Here is a 17,969-nt window from a genome sequence, read left to right on the forward strand (position 1 = left end):
GAAGGTGAGATTTGGGTCTGTTCGCTGCGTATGGGTTTCTTTGAGAGCTTAGAGCTCATTGCATCTGTGTTGGGTTTGACCGTGAGGTAGATTGAGGGCAGACGACGAACAGGTTCAGACTGGATGGCAGTGGACTCTTGGGTTGGGGGCAGATTGAGCTTAGTTGGGTCTGCAATTTTGGATGGCAGTAGACCGTGAGGAACATTTTCTGTGCTTTCTGCTTCAGTGCTTTCTGCAACTTCCTGGAACTGGAAAATCGAAAATCAATGTACTGCCTCGGTTCAGGTCACAAGCGAGGCAGTAGAATCCGAGATATTGACTCGGTTCAGTAGAAACCAAGGCAAAATCCTATCGTTTTTCGACTCGGCTCACAACCGAGACAAAAAGAGGTAGATTTTTTACCTCGTCTGTATATGCCTTGGTTACGAAACCGGTGTCTATAACCGAAAATAATCGAAGTCATGTCCCTTGAGTACACTAGTGCAGGTTTACCATATCCCTATCTAAGTAGAAGTCCCTAATAATAATAATATAAATAATTAATCATCTCTTTGTTTATATCCTAATTTAATATTGTTAAAGTGAATAATTAAAATTTGTGAACAACTCACCATACCACATCACATGTTTAAATTAGAATGAACTGAACAGTTATAAATTTTTATGCAAACAAATTTTTTACCCAAACTCACATTAACTTGTATACATATTATATATATATATATATATATATATATATATATATATATATATATATATATATATATATATATATATAACACATGGTTATTATATTTATATTAGTATATGATTATTTTTGTCATGGTTATTTCAATAATTTGAATTTTGATTTTAATATTAAGTTAATTGTATTGAAGAAAAAAAAATTAAGTCTTATATTTTTTTTAATTAAGTTAGTCCCTTTAATCTATCAATAAACTTTACTAAACTCATTTTTAAGTAAGTCAAGTTAACCCGTCAAATAATCAACTTACAATAAATTAGACCGGGTTGAATTACATATCCATTTGAAACGAATAAAAAAGCATCTTACCAACAATTATTAACTTTTTATTTCAATTTTTTAATTTCTTTTATTTCCATAACTTTTTTCTTGAAAAGATATATGACATTATTAACGTTACATTTTTACTAGGTATTGATGTTATACACACTGATGTTAACATGATATAATTATCACTAACATAACACATGATAAAATTAGTAATTCTGATTTTATTTACAGAAAGAAAAGAAGAAGCACCTTAAATATCTGGATATAAAAACCTAATTAAACCTAAACGTAAGGACAACGCGAAAGAAAATGCATAGCAGATATTTTATATGTAATATGAAAGCATATTCACCGTTGCATACGGAAAGTACATATATTTGTGAAGACTATTGTTATCTTGCAAGTTTGTTGACTTGGTTGGATGAAGCAATATATGATGCAAGCGAAGTGCAGTGTCATAATCAAAAGCTTGTGAATAACCTAGTTTTTCTACGTTGAAATGGTTTACAGCAGAAGTATATAGGGTTCCAAGTCTTTAATGCACATTATAAATTCTTTTATCAGTATGCATTGAACTAGTTTTCAACATATATTTAATTCTAACTCATACATTCGTCACTCAGTGCGTCTAACCTTCTTTTTTTTCATTGGTCTAGTATGAGAGCGAGAAAAAAAAAATCATTCATCCTCCCATTTAACATTTAAAACAATATAAATTATTATCTTCTTGATTATATTCTTTATTTTACTTCATTTCAAGATTACTTTACACGTTATACCATAAGATGGAAGAGAATACTGAAAGTTATCTTAAACAGGGTGAACAAAATTAATTCAAGTGTAATAATTATCAATTAATTATATTATATTAAAAAAATAATTGTGTATAATAAAATTGAACTTTTACTATTTTATAGTTCACTTTTAGAAAAATGAATTTCTAAAGATATAACTAGTTAATTATTCATTAACTTAAAATTAATTTGTTTTCCATTTTCTTTACTTGTTTGAGATTTTTTTAAGTTGTAGTTTAGTTTGGTTATTGCTGATTAGACCAAACTTTAGTCAGAGTCGATCCAATTGAATTCGGTGAATGTTTGACTGCAGTTGACTCGTCGAATTCAGTTGATTTTTGGTGAGGGTTGACTTAATCGAATTTTGGTTGAAACTAACTTGATTAAGTTTCAGTCATGCTCGACATGTCAAATTCAACCAATTTTTGTGATTGGACCTGACTCAAATTCGATAAATTTTCTATCAAGACATTCTCGACCATTCTTTGTCGTTCCGGTTGAATTTCGTTGATTTTCAACCATGGTCAACTCGGTCAAACTCGATTAATTTCAATTAGGACCAACTTGACTAAGTTTTAGTCATGGTCGACTAAACTAAATTTGAACGATTTCGATTAGGGCTAATTCGGCCAAATTCGGTTGATTATGACCGAATCGAGCGAGTTTCAATTGTGGCCGTTTGAACCAAATTTGTCTAATTATTGACGGGGACCGACTCAGTTGAATGTTGGTCGAGATCAACTTGATTGAGTTTCGTTTGTGGCCTTTCTAGCCTAATTCGATATATTTTAGGATGGCACTGACTTACTGAGTTTTAACTATCCTCGTCCCGACCAAATTTCATCTCCAACCTGTTTTGACAATTTGTCCCACTTGATCTGTCTTAACCTTTTGTTTGACCTGACTCATCTCAATTTTTTATTGTTATTGATGGGAGAACCTATGTTATTGAATTAAGAAAAATATTTTGTATCTATTTAGTTAATTTTTTTTCAAGGCTTTTAAATTATAATTCAATTCAGTTAGTTAGAACAAAAAATAGTTTAGTTCAGTTCAGAGAAACTATTTTTTGGTTTAGTGTAATTTTTAACGGTTCAAGTAAGAGGAAGTATTGTTTTAGTTTAGTATATTTTTTAACAGTGCAATGCAGTTTAATTAATTTTGTCCATCCTTATAATCCTTATATTTTCATTATTTATAATTTTTTATTAAAGACTTAAATAAAATTAGTTCGGTGATGCAATTATGAAAATATTTTAAAATAATTAAACTTTAAATTGTATAACTTAATTAGGATAAAGATTCAACGAGAACTCATCCTAATACATTTTTTAAATCAATGGATTTCTAATATTATTATAATATTTACAACAAATAGTCTCACTTTAATGTAAAAAGAGAAGTCATTTTCTTAATTTTTATTAGGGTTAAATATGTTTTTAGTCCCTAAACTATTGACCGTTTCTGGTTTTCGTCCCTCTTTCAAAGTGAGGTACAATTTGGTCCTCATTCTTTTCGAAACGTTCGTTTTAGTCCTCAAAAACTAAACACTGTTTAAAAATTTGGTCCTCATTTAGCAACCAATAAGAACTAAAACCAAAATTCCGAGGATTAAAACGAACGTTTCGAAAAGAATGAGGATCAAATTGTACCTTACTTTGAAAGAGGGACGAAAACCAGAAACGGCCAATAGTTTAGGGACTAAAAACATATTTAACCCTTTTTATTAACTAGGAAGAAAATTTGTTATAAAATTATTAAGATATTTGTTTATGGAGACAAATATTTTCTATTCAAATGTTTTTTTTTACTAGAAACCTATATTATATTATGAATGAAGTGAATAAATATTGTATTTTTTTAGTTATTTAATTAAAAAATATTGAAAGTTTAATTCAAATATAATGCAGTCCAATTCAATACAATTTTTAATAGTATAATTCAATGCAATTCATTTTGTTCACCGAATCTTAAGAAATAAAATATAATCAAACCAATACTTTTCTTCAATCTTGTAAATAATCATTCTCAACACTGTCTCATTCATATATATATATATATATATATATATATATATATATATATATATATATATATATATATATATATTCACGAATCTTAAACCAAATTAAGCATCAACTTTAAAACTGAAAAACATATTTAACTTATTAAGTATCTAACTTAATAAAAAAAAAGGGAATATAATAAATGGCCTTTGAAACTGTATACTTGAATGACTATTCATTATTCAGTTTTAGGGTTAAATATGTTTTTAGTCCCTAAACTATCAAGCGATTTTGGTTTTAGTCCCTACTCAAAACATTGATGGCATTTAGTCCTTGTAGTATTAAAACATGTAAAAATAGTCCTTAAAAATGGACGGCGTTAACTTTTGGTTGATCTGGCAAACGGTAATGCCACGTCCTCCGCCAGCTTCCCTGTTCTCTATCTGCCACGTTGCTTATATCGTGAAAACCCTATGTTCATCTTCCTCTGAGAGAAATGCCTAACCTAATAAATCCTCCGAGAGACGGAAATTTTTAGATTGAATTCAGGGGAGGCACAATCCACTCAAAATGAACACAACTGAATACAATTATTAAAAACACAAGCCAAATGTACTCGGTTCTAACCAAAAATCAAGCTATAAGCATACATGAAAAATTACTACCCTCCTTATAAAGCAAAACATTAAATCCCTAAATAAGATTATAACTGCATTTCTTTCTCCACGAAAAATTGCCCCAAAATCTTTACTTCATAAACAACAACTTAGAATCCTAAACCAAGATGCAGTTCCCAGGTTTCCTTCTATTTCTCACAGAATAAAAAACAAAACCAAACATTCCACCCAAACAACCAAAAACCGAAAACAGAGCACACATTCATTATTTCTATTTTCGAAACAAAATACCCCAAATCCATGGCAGGTGCAGAGCACATTGAAGGAAGAAACGTGGAGAGAGAAAAGCAAATGTACCGCGTCGAACGATGGTGAAATTAGACGAATTGGAGAAAGAAAGCGAAAATAAAAGGCATGGATTGAAGGAAAATGAGATATGCAAGGTGAGAGGGAAGAAAGGGAAAGTGAAACTTTGAATCGGAGTGTTCTGCTTAGAAAACGCCGCGTGGCAGATAGAGAACAGGAAGCTGGCGGAGGACGTGACATTGCCGTTTGCCAGATCAACCAAAAGTTAACGCCGTCCATTTTTAAGGACTATTTTTACATGTTTTAATACTACGAGGACTAAATGCCATCAATGTTTTGAGTAGGGACTAAAATCAAAATCGCTTAATAGTTAAGGGACTAAAAACATATTTAACCCTTCAGTTTTATGTACCCCATAAATACAAAGTATTCTGTATTGTTCAGCATATAGACTTGCATGCTTCATGTAAACCAATACTGTATTCAGCATTATTCAGTTCCAAGGACCACGTCCCATACACGTTATTAAAAAATAAAATAATATAAAATGTCATTTTTTTTTCTTTACTATTGCGTATGTGCATGAAAAATATATTTATAACATAACTTCAACAAAAGGATAGATTTAAAAATAAAATAAAACGGAAGTAAAAGAATGCAAATAGATATTTTGAATTTTCAATCAGTCAATAACTCCAACGCAGCACCGGCTTTCAACTAACACGTCATTGGTGAATAATATAAATTAATTTTACTAACAATACATTCAAATTAAACTCTAGAGCATTATATACATTGCAGAAATTACAAAGATGTTCATTTGTGTTAACAAGATAGAAATAACCCCAAAGTATTCAAGGCTTCCACAACTTCATTGTGCAGTCTTCGCTAAAAGTTGCAACAAGATTCCTATGGGGATGGTGAGTGACCCCTATAACTTCCTTCTCATGGACCTGCCATTGGACACCAAGAATTTCATTATATCATTAAAAAAAATATTTATCGCTATAACAACCTCGGTAGAAAAGGAGCATATTGCGTGTAAACAGAATACCGGAAAATAAAATCTCATTTAACCAATATATAGCCAAAGGGTTTCATCAACATAGAATGCACAACGTTTTATCTGAAGAAATGAGTGATGCATAAAAAACAGCATGAGAAGCGGGCCAAATCTGGTTCTAGTTAGTGTTTGCAAATTGTAAACAAACATCCCAGTTTTGACACAAGATTCAACGAGATAAATGTAGCAAATGCACAATATATTTTCGGATAGTCTGATATGCACTGTCTGAATTAGCATCTGGTATAAATAGACTGAAAGTTACGTCTAATAAACATAATCTGATATTGGCTAAGTCTGATTCTCTTTATCAATTGAGTTTTACACCCTCTTTCAGATGCAAGATTGCAACAAAAACAATATCTATGGAAATTAAGACCAATTTGAAACAAACTTATAGATCTAATCTTGAATTAACTCAATATTCATACCTTCATTAGATGCTCCAATTTTCCAGATTGATAGCTGAAGCAGTAGATATTCCTGCGAAATTTGTCATCCCATTAAGAATTTAAAAATATTTGGCGGGCTTAGATTATTTGGAAAAATATTACTAATTTGGTAAACATCATCCAGAAGTTACTGTAAAATCAGGTTAAGTTATTGAGCTTAAGAAAGGGAAAATATCAATCATAAGGCATACATGATGTACTTAAAATCTTTGTCTACCAGAATATATGAAGAGCTGTCATATTATACACAAATCAGGATACCTGTCTTCACCAACACAGTAAATCCATTCCCCTTTCGGTGAAACACAGGCTGCAACAAAGTCTCCGCCCTCTCTTTTACCAGATGAGAAGCTCTTTACAACCTATCAATTGACAGAAAATAATGCTCAGAAATAGAGATGAACTCAAGTTTCATAACTTGCAGTTAGATCCTAATATGCTGTTACAACACCACGTTAAAAACAGATGAAAGGAAATGAAGCCCAAGCTTCTCCAGTCCACATTTAAGTAAATGCCTATATTCAGCCAGCATGAATATGCAGAATTGGAATCCTTGTCAGAACAAACACATCCATTAAGGAGGACAGTGCAACATCCTTAATATTATTAATATCAAGACACTGGCGGAATAAAGTATAAATAAATAATTTCCAGTCATCCACTCGTAAGTATACCTGTCCTTGAAGTGTCATGATATATATGGATGACGTTTTGTTACAAACGACAATGTGATCAGTATTCTTGGGGAAAATGTGAACAGAATTGACTGAAGCATCACCTCCCTAACCGTCCAAAGAAATCAGAAATTAGACAACTGAACAAAATTGTCAAGATTACATCAGAAAATATAAAGGAAAAAGCCCATAATAGTAGATTTTTGAAGACATACCCTTAAAGGAGGAGGTGGCTTAAAAGTTTGTATGCAGTCTGTAGTCTTCACATCCCAGACCTACAATAAGGAGGAAAAATACATCTTATGAACACCCAATAAACATGGAATTTCCAGGTACTATACCAAGTAACTGACCTTGATCGTACAGTCACTTGAAGCAGTAATAACACGACTCCCATCACTTGTAAAAATTGCATCATTTACGTAAGATGTATGACCTCGAAACTCTTTCAACATCTTTCCAGATTTGAGACCGTGGATCCTACATAAAAAAAAAGAACCTTTTCACTCACCAGTGGCTAATATTTTATTAAAGCATTTTATAATGTTAATATATAAAGATACAAAATGTTGATATATATCATACATATATATGGCAGTACTAAAGATTTGAACAAGGAGTTGGGCTGAAGAGCAGCACAGAAATGAGTAATTTCATTAACAATCCCTTCGATCTCTAACAACCCTCCCCTTACAAGCTCTAACTCCACTGTTTGAATGAAGAACAAAGAAAATATCTTAAGAATTAAATACAGGAAACAGGATATGTCTCACTTGATGACGATGAGAATTATTATTGTGTCTGTTTTATTGTTGGAACACATTCCAATGCAACTGAACGGAAAAGCATGTGAGAGAATGAAATTGGTTTCAACGTAAGTTTGAGCCCTCCCAACAGAAATCCAAACATACTGAACGTTGGGGGAAAGGAGGAAAAGTGATTTTGTTTGGTTTAACTTCAGAGAAATAACTGCTACTTATCCAACTTCCTGGGATAACTTTGAAAAGAAAATATAAAAGTTATTACATCTCCTAAAAAAGGACCTTACGAAACAAGCACTAGGTTTTCAATTTATTCTTGTTGTGTCAATTGTTTTTACTTGGTGTACTATTTTCTAAGGACCCTGTGATATGATGTTTATGACGTGACTTTAATTATGTTATTTTTAAGTTAAATTTTCCTTCGTCTATACTTAAAGCACAAAGAGATCTGATGTGATGTGGCTTGTTATATATAAAGCAATCTTGTGCTCTCAGCTACCATTTTGACCTTTCCAGATAGTTGGTTCATGACAATTATATTTGGTAGGTTTAATTTAGCAGTTGTTTAGAAAGAAAAACACATTGCAATCACCGTGCTTTTCACCAAAATATATTGCAACCACAGTGCTTTTCACCAATGACTGCATTGTCAACCCCACATTTGTACGGGGGATTTTAGGCTTGCTATTGCCTACCAATAATAATGTCAACTTCTAATCATTTGGTCATTCATGTCCTTGTTAACATCTTAAAAGAACCTCTCAAACCTAAAATTTAAGTCAGTTGAACTGATGGCCTGTAGACAGTGTAAAATAAGTAAAATTAAATGACAAAACCTTGCTGTGCTGTCAAATGAAGTGCTTAATAACTGGCTTCCATCACGAGAGAAGGAAACACTTGTGACACCTTGGGAATGAGCACGTTCAAGACGCCGCAAGCACTGGCCAGTTCGAATACGCCAGACCTAAAATGAAATGTGAAATATACAATTTTAAGTTTCACATATTAACAGTTGAGTTGGAAGCATAAACACTCAAAAACAGCAGCAACAAAATGCACATGGAAACCAGTATATATTCAAGGAACCACATGTTACAAGTTAAAAGATAAAGTAGGACCATGTAAAGTAATAAACACAAATCATGGCATTAATAGTGTTTAGGTACAATTAACATTTTTTGTAGTAATTCTAGTCTCCAAAAGGTTGATTTTAATTCATGCACCAATTAATTTTCTTCTCCTTTAATTGTTTATTGAAAAATTTATCCCAACTAGGTCATGCTAAAAGGAAACTGTTAATTGTTTTGTTCACAAATTTATACCAATATACCCAAGTTACCTACCATATGAATTGTGGTTACCAGCAACATTGTGAACTTTCGAGATCCCACATCCCTATTTTATCGGAACCTTTTTCAATTAGTTGCACAATTTGACACTAGTTGTACATTCTAAAAATTTTCATATGAATTATGTATGGTAGCTTAATTCCATTTCATAGAAATATCGAAGTGTTGTGCACATCTCAAATATACACATGCATAAACACATACAAAATAAAGAATATAAGAAATTCTTCAAAAGGTTAGCTCATGCAACCTTAAATGCAAAGATGCCTTACTCACTTTAATCTTTCCATCTTGAGAACCAGATGCAAGCATTTCTGAATCTCTGCTAAAGTCTACACAAAGCACAGCATCATCATGCATCATGAAGACTTCCTGCAAGTTCACGGAATCAGATAATGTCTAAGGAGAATACTTACAGTACACCAAGATATTTCCTTATAGAAATGACTGATAAAACTATATGTATAACTAAATTGCAAGTGATATTAAACACATAGTGAGGAAGAGAATGATCAGCACAGTCGTATTATGAAAGAAAATGCAATTTCATGAATAAAATGTGTAATACATGCACAGATTTATATATACTAAATACCAAAATGCATACTTCATCTTAAAGCCAAAATTAAATTTGTTTCCAAATGAGTTAATTACCATAAACAAGACATTTTATCAATAGAAGGTAAAACTGTTCAAATAAAAACTCACTCACGTCAGACTGGTACTGGAGATCTTTCTTCAGCTTTCCACTTATGTAATCCCAAACCTAGAAATATTCCCAAAAATCAGGAAAAAAAAAGGCAACTGAAAAGGAAGCTTTAAACTCCAATTATGTAACCCCCAAACTAAGAAATATGACCAGAAAAATGGGAAGAAAGCAGCTGAAAATGCAACTTTAAACACAAATTATGCATACCTCAATAAACCCATCAACTGAGCATGACACGAGAAACTGCCCATCTGGTGAAAAGCAAGCACATTCTGCATGGCTTTTAGTCCCAAACTAAGCAAGAACATAAGCAGGAATGAAATAGAAGGGTTAGATTATGAAAGCAAACTTGATTCATTCTGTACCACATGCACTGCTGGATCTGTGCAGTATCAGAAATATTTTTCAACAAAAGCCCAGAGGAAACCCAATGGTTCTGCATTTTTGTTTTCTCTATCTACTTCATTGTTGTTCACATCTCATCTCCATAAAAGAATGCCTTAAATATGGATAAGATACCTTTATCGTGTGTGAAAGAGCTGTTGGATACATGTCATCCACATCTTGTTTCATAGCAGCTGTTCCACGAAACAAATCAAATTGTGTTCCAGGAGGAAGCAACCCTGTGAACAAAGGAAAGCATAGTTCAGTCAAAATGTAAATAATTGTTCTATAAACATCATCATTAGATATAAACATTTATCATATCTAGCCATGACAAATATAACCTAGCATTCAAAATTCAATATAATCTAGCCATGACAATTAAGTTGCAGAAATGGCCAGGTAAAGACTTTTGTACTGGTTACCAATCCAAAATTCAAAGAAATGGCAAATAGTGAAATCAAATTAAAAACATATAGTGAATTGCATTAAGAAACATAAGAAAAACAATAAGTATGCAGATGATCACCATGAAAATGAATCCTATTTTTCATAACCATGAATTACCTTGATGCTGCTGCCACTTCAAAGCCTGACCAATTAAAGCCATTAATCGGGATGGTGGAACTACAGTAACTTCAGCTGCAAGAGCTGAAAATGCAAGGAAATAGAAGTTCTTAAGGTGAAAACCAAAAGAAATGAAGTTTCATTTCAAATCTAGAAATAGTTTTCATTACGATAGAAAAAAAGTAGTATCACAACTTCTTAGTAACAACTACAAATGTTAAAGACAAAAACCTTGGGCTATTTGTGCACGTCGCTTCTCTTTTGTTGAGTCTTGATAAGCCTGTCATATAGGACGCAAGTCATGAATCCTTGGGTAAAGAAACAAACACAAGAACATGGCCACAAATAAAGCTTTGAAGTTGTCATTATACTCTCTTTTTGAAAAGCAAATAATAAGGGATAATGGTGTTTTTAGTCCTTGAAAAATTTCCAAATTTTGTCCCCGTGTTCTAAAACCAATAGTTTCCGTTCCTTTTTCTTCAAATGCTCATACTTTAAGCTAACACTCCCCACTAATTGGAATTAAAATGGGGGTATTTCAAAAAATATTTCATGTACTAAAAACACCATTAACCATAATAATAAAAAGTAGAATTCCTGGGTCTATAAAGCAAGCCCGCTACCAGGTCTTATATGACTTTTGTGCCATAATAATTGAAGTAGAAGTTAAAATATATTTAAGAAAGTGATTGTTGGGAATGGAAGGAAGGGAAAAGTTTTCAATTTAAGTAGATATTATCCTCATTGGAGAAATCTTTAAATGAGAGAAACAAAATGAAGATCATCATGTAACTTTTCATTCATCCAATATTAATTCTTTCAACACTTTTCATAATTCACTATACAACACATGTTAGACACTAATCATTTTATTTTCTGCTTGGAGCCAACAAATTATTAAACACTTAAGCCAACACCTCCAAAGTAATGGACATTTCAAGGACACTAGTATGGTAGTATTATTAAAAAAAATCTATATATTTTAATATTAAGTGAAGTCAACTTAAAAACATAGTATGAATGTTAGAAAACAAAGTCTGACAGTATGTATTAGCTTGTTATTATCATAGGAAAGTGAGTGCACAAGAATACACAAATATTGATTATTATTTTAGATCTTCTGCTATTTTGCGTATATTTAACTTCATTAATGGCATCTATTGTCCATGTTGGAGTTTGTATTTCATAAGTTTAAAGCCCTCCATCCTACCATACCCAAAAAATAAAAGAAAAGTAAGGATGCAAAGGCTTCCTAATCTCTGCATGAGGCTCATTTATTTACTAAAATACTGCCTAAATTAAACACTGACTTTACTAAATACAGAGTCAAGGCTTATCCAAAGCATACAGCTCCGACGAATGTCTTAGAACAGACTTTCTGCCCTAAAACTCCAGAATACAAAACACATGAAATCTGCTCCCCTGCTTCATATCTCCTAACTACAATTGCCCCATGGCAGTTTTGTAACTTTGCATTCTTAAAATTACTGTTACATAACTGCTAGTCCTAACAATAACTGCCTCTTGTCAACCATTGCACTGTCTGAGCCCAGGTCTGGAGTAAAGTCTCCAAATGCATGGTCTACTAGGACTTGCATTTTCTGCTATATATCCATAAAATTGAAGTGGAATGATGATACAATTGTAGAGGATTGCAGATACAAATAGCTTTGAGGGACATAAGAAACAAGTGGCTTAAGTTAGAAACAGGAAATTGCAAATATAATAAAAAATTACGTACTAACCTCATTTGGATCAAAATAAGTTCTGACTAGGAGATGTTCAAGACGCAAATATCTTTCAGGCTGCTCTTGTTTCATTACACCCATCACCTGTGTTTGCCTTAAAATTGCACGAGCAGTGTCCAGTTCTCGAAGTTCAATCATTTCTAATACAATCTGCAACCATGTATGAAATTTTGAAATATCACTAACTTGACTGATACAGACATCATCATTACAGTGTTATACTGACAAGGTGAGTATAAGGCAGGATTTTACAAATATCAAACAGTCAAACAGTGCTGAATGACAGCTCCTGAATATCACATCCCTGAGGGGGGCAATTGACCCACAACAAATATATGAAGGCCCCATGTTTTATCAACTCCATTCTCTATTTAGCTTGATTTGTTAGCATCACTTTCACAATGGAGGGGAATAATTAGATTGCCACAATATCCAACCTCATTTGGCAACTACCTAGAATTTCAAAGATAAATGATTTTTTTTTCTTTTTATAAGCAAGTGTTAGTTGTTAATATGTTAATTTTAATGTTAGCAGAAGGAATCAAACCTATTAGAAAGTGAACATTAAATCTAATGCAACCTCACAAATCATCTTGAAAGGTGAAGTTTGCATCCAAATTGTAATTTGATCTCATCCCTAGTCAATATGAAATTCCAACACTCTCTTCACACCAAGAACTATAAATGTTGAGCATGGGACTAGATATTTGTGAGTGGTCCGACCTAACAATGAGTGACGCAATACGTACAATAAATTTTACTAAGATAGACTTCGATACCATCTTAGAAAATATATTCTAAACCTAACTCAATCTCACAAAACGACTTATATATTGTAATTTGGACTTATATCTAGTTAATGTAGGATCTTCAACATAATCCTTGAGTTATTCCACCTCCCCTTCATTTCCTTCTAACCACCAAGCCAACCTCATAAATCCAACATCAGTTCCTAATTTCCAATCAAAAAAAACCAAAATTAAAACAGACACTTTATTTCCCCAAAGTAAAGGGTTTAAGAAATTATTAAACTACTGACATAGCACAGAAAATATTAGAAACAACCAAATGATTATGCACTTAAAAGCTAGAGAACCACCAATGCACAAAGAGCAAATGTCATAAGGCTGACCAAAAACATAGCTAGGTTAGGCAGATTGATTAGCAACATTACCCAGCCCTTCCTATGTGAACACCGTCACGCTTTTTACCTTCACCACCCTCTATACCAACATTTCAGCCCATCATTTTAATCTTATTACCCAATTCATACTGTTCATATGATGGAAGGGTCTAAAAGACGTTAAAAATTCCATAACCAGCATTGGAAGACTGTGATAAAGCGGATATACAGTTATACACTACACAACTAGTAGTTATATATCATAAACCAAAGTTTGTCACAAATTACCTGCTCATACAAATCCTCCAATTTATTCCTTGGAAGCTTGAGTTGAGAAACTTGAGGCAATATAGCATCCCATCTCCCACTATTGATGTCAGCAACAAAGGTTTCAATGCTGTCAACAGTGTTCAGAGAAACCTGGCATTCATTTTGCAACGTCTGAAACGTCTGATGCAACGAATTTTCTTTGCAAAACTGAAGCACGATTTTGATGACACTGCGAAGGGCAAACGAAATTTAACGATAACACAAATTAACAAAAAAAAATAAAATAAAAACTATTGAGCGAGAGAACCATTGGACGACTTTCTACAAAATCGAAACATATGTTTTGGTAAATGAAGAAAATTAAATTTCCCGATTTCAAAACTTCGTAAATGAGATGCAAATACTATGTAAAAATTGGATGTAGTAAAAGATACTTACTCCCGAGCTTCAATTTCGAGGGTAGACATTGCTGATATGTCGAATGAACTTCCACTAGGGAGTGTAGGTAGGGTTTTAGTGCAGATTCAAAGAAACAATTGTTTATCACTTACCAGTTTCAAAGTTCATATTATGACATAATATCAGTACCAACAAACATGCCCTTGTGAACAACAAACCCTGTTAGCAAATTGGTCTGGGTCGGGTCAAACCCAATAACCCACATGGTTAGGGCCTAGATTGTTTTTGAGGAATTGTTTTATATTCTTTTTAACTTAATATGTGAAATGATAAATATTTTAAATATTAGTTTAAAATGTCATATAATATATAAAAGTAATAATAAATTATTAATTAAGTTAAGAAAATTATATTAAATTATTTATTTATTAAGTTTTAAAATTAAATTATATCAAAGTTAGAAATAATAAAAAATTTAAATTTGATATGAAAGTTTAAAAACTAAAATTATATTTATTTTATAGTTTAAATTTATTTTATTATTATGTATGAATAATGTTGTTCATTTAATTTTGGTTTCGAGTAGACTTTGTAGTATTCAAACCCACAATTCATACTTTTGAATTTTTATGAATATACCTAAAATAAAATATTATCTAACTAGTCGTAGATTATTCAAATCAAAGTTCATTAGATTTGGGTCTGATCTTTAATAATTTATAGACAGAGAATATATAAAAAAAACGAGTGTGTGAGAAATCGGTATCAATATTATATATAATTCAAGAACTTACCAATATAAAGTTTGTGCACACAATCAACGTATCATAGAAAAAGTAACCAAAATATTTAAAACCAAAAGGATAAACAATTTTTTTTAACAACTTTTAAAAAAAGAATTTGACAATACATCATGTGTCACTATTTTATTCGTTCGTATATTTGAACAGACCAATCAAGAAGTACCACATAACCAATTGTAAAAAAATTGTTAAAAAAATATTTTCCAAACAAAAATTACCATTAAAAGAAATCTACGCTCACAAATACCTTATACATTTAAAACACTGCATAATGAACTGATTAAACTTCTTATTTTTTATTATTTAACTCTTTATTATGGTGTTCAAAGAATTAATTTTCATGCAGAAAACAACTCTTATGTTTTATTTTTGCTTTTATCTAGAAAATGTTTGTATTTTTTAGTGTTAAAATATTTCTTCATAAAACTAATTAATGGTGTGTTCGCTGAAAAGCGAGCATTCTACAATGAAGATGGTAAAATATTTTATGCATTCAGAACACTAAGTGAAAATATTTTTTATTCACTCACAAATGGTTAACAGTTTCAGTTTCAAGTCAAAGATGTAATGCTTAATTTTCCACATATCGTAAGTATAATTATGTGATTCTTGGTTTGAGATCACCGTTTTCGAAAGTGTGTGATCTGCCAGGTCATTGGAAAGATTTTATACCAGACTTACCAAAGTTGAACCTCTTATTTATGGATCAGTCACTCATTTCTGCATGACTCTAAGGAACAACCAAATTTCTCGCTGTATACACTCATGTAATATTTACTCTATATAATGGTATACATAAATACCGTATGTATTTTATTGACTATTCATTAAGATATCATTGATAGTATTTGTTCTTCTTGTTCTCACGTAGGAATGACATTTTCATTAAATAAATTTTATAAGAAAAAGTTATTTTATTGTTTACAAAATTAAAGTTATTCTACATGAATGCCAACTCAATTTCCGTTTTGTTGTAATAGATTTTATTTTCAAGTTTAACTACAAAGCTGAAAATCCGAAACTTGAGGAAGAGCCCACTTTCATTAAAAGAAAATGAAAACATTTGATTATAGGACATTTGTGAAAAGTCAAATCTGGCCATTGTTTTATAGTAGGGTGACAACATAAAATAATAACCATAAAGAAAAATAAATAAATTATGTGATGTCGATAGACTAATAGAAATGTGGTATAGACAATTTCACGCACTTAAAAGTTGCTAATATTTCTATCAATCGTGATAGATTGTCTATTTAAGAAATAATTGAGATTATATAGATGGATCAATGTAATAATTAAAAGGGAAGATTGATTTTTCACCTGACATCAGTATTTTTAATATAATCTTTAAACTTACTATTTATTATTATTTTGATTTTCTAAAGTATTTAAAAAAAGTTAATTGAGTCATCCACTCCACATAAATTATTAACGTATATATATATGTCTTTGTTTTCTCTTATTTCTGTTTCTTACTCTCTCACTTAATATAATTTTTATCTTTTATTTTTATGTCCTTCGTCTTTATATCAATTTCATCTTTTTAAAATTTAATAGTTACAATATTTATATGTATTGAGTCCTAACTTTAATACGCACTGATTAATGTAGAAAAATTAGTTATCCTATTATAATATTATTTTTTTTTATAAAAAATATGTGAGTTTAATTTTTATAATATATATTCATAGAATTAGATTAAGTTGAATTTTCAAAATGTCTTTTATAGACTCACTGTATGTAACTATCTAAATCGATAGATATCATTGTCGATTTATATCTTTACATAAACAATAATCATCCATACGTAAGTGTAAATATTCACGGTTCCTCAAAATTTAAAAAGTTAATTATTTTTAAAACAATAAAAATTCATATAGGAGAGGAACTAAATACATGAGTATATAAATATATATTTGTCTCCTTCCTATTTGCAACCATGTTGAACTTTTGACAAGCGTACCAATAGTCAACATAGTATAATGATTTTTTCAGTTTTTTGAATGTTGATTCCTCACATATCCAACAAACTAACAAACTGTCCAACATTATATTCAAGTGTTATAAGCAATTGATAAACTGAAATTTATCCCTAGCATCACAGGATATCAAATATTCTTGTTCAGATCAGATTTTAGAAATACTTTCCCGTCAAAACTAAAACCCACATTCATGAAACTATTGATCAAATAGAATCAAGCACTAATATTGCTAGATTTCACATCTTTATGGATCACCACTTGCTCCCATTCTTCATGCAGATACAACAGCCCAGCACCTACACCTTTGAGAATTCTGAATCTTTGATCCCAATCCAAAACAAAGCTTCTGCTGAATAGGAGAGAGTCAAGGCTCTCATTTGGAATGTAATCATAAACCAAAAGGAGATCATTCTTGTGCTTGCACCACCCTTGAAGGTTCACCAAATTCTTGTGCCTCAATCTTCCTAAGCTTTCAATCTCAGCTACAACAAGGTAAATGTCAAAGTAGACAACATGCCAATTATAACCTTGATCCAAGGAAAAGACTGTGAGTGTTTCTCCTTTGGTGGTGGCTTTGGAAGTAGTGCATAATCTAATGGAGGGGCAACCCCATTCAACGCAAAACTCCACCCCAGAATATAATGAGCACTTGCTTTCCTCTTATCTATTGATGCAGAGAAACCAAAAAACATGCTCTCCTTCATGACAAATTTGATGTCAACAGCCTCAGATATAAGAGGTTTGCTTGGTTTTTGGTTCCAAATAAGGAGATATTGTGAGATTCAGTATTTCTGTTTCACCATCATATTCAATCCAAACACAAACAACATCAACCTTCTCCATGTTGAACTCTTCCTTTTTGCCATCTACAAAGTAAGCAACAATATTCATAATCCTCAATCATCTGATTCACCCGCTATTTCTGAGTTTCGTTAGAGATGTCAACC

General features: G+C 31.6%; 1 protein-coding gene across 1 annotated transcript; it reads right to left on the reverse strand.

The window, feature by feature from the left end:
- Positions 1-5,386: 5,386 nt before the first annotated feature.
- Positions 5,387-14,422, reverse strand: SMU1 (transducin family protein / WD-40 repeat family protein). Its single transcript, XM_047302673.2, has 16 exons — positions 14,277-14,422; positions 13,857-14,067; positions 12,443-12,595; positions 10,929-10,977; positions 10,698-10,781; positions 10,266-10,369; positions 9,954-10,040; positions 9,750-9,803; positions 9,314-9,409; positions 8,525-8,652; positions 7,281-7,407; positions 7,143-7,202; positions 6,928-7,035; positions 6,515-6,615; positions 6,233-6,284; positions 5,387-5,691 (listed from the first exon to the last, which is right to left on the reverse strand). The coding sequence occupies exons 1-16, from the start codon at positions 14,303-14,305 to the stop codon at positions 5,593-5,595; spliced, it is 1,542 nt and encodes a 513-aa protein (XP_047158629.1). The 5' UTR covers positions 14,306-14,422; the 3' UTR covers positions 5,387-5,592.
- Between the last annotated feature and the right edge of the window lie 3,547 nt (positions 14,423-17,969).

Source organism: Vigna umbellata, chromosome 1 (assembly GCF_029865625.1).
Source record: "Vigna umbellata cultivar VRB3 chromosome 1, Vumbellata_1.0, whole genome shotgun sequence".
NCBI lineage: Eukaryota > Viridiplantae > Streptophyta > Magnoliopsida > Fabales > Fabaceae > Vigna > Vigna umbellata.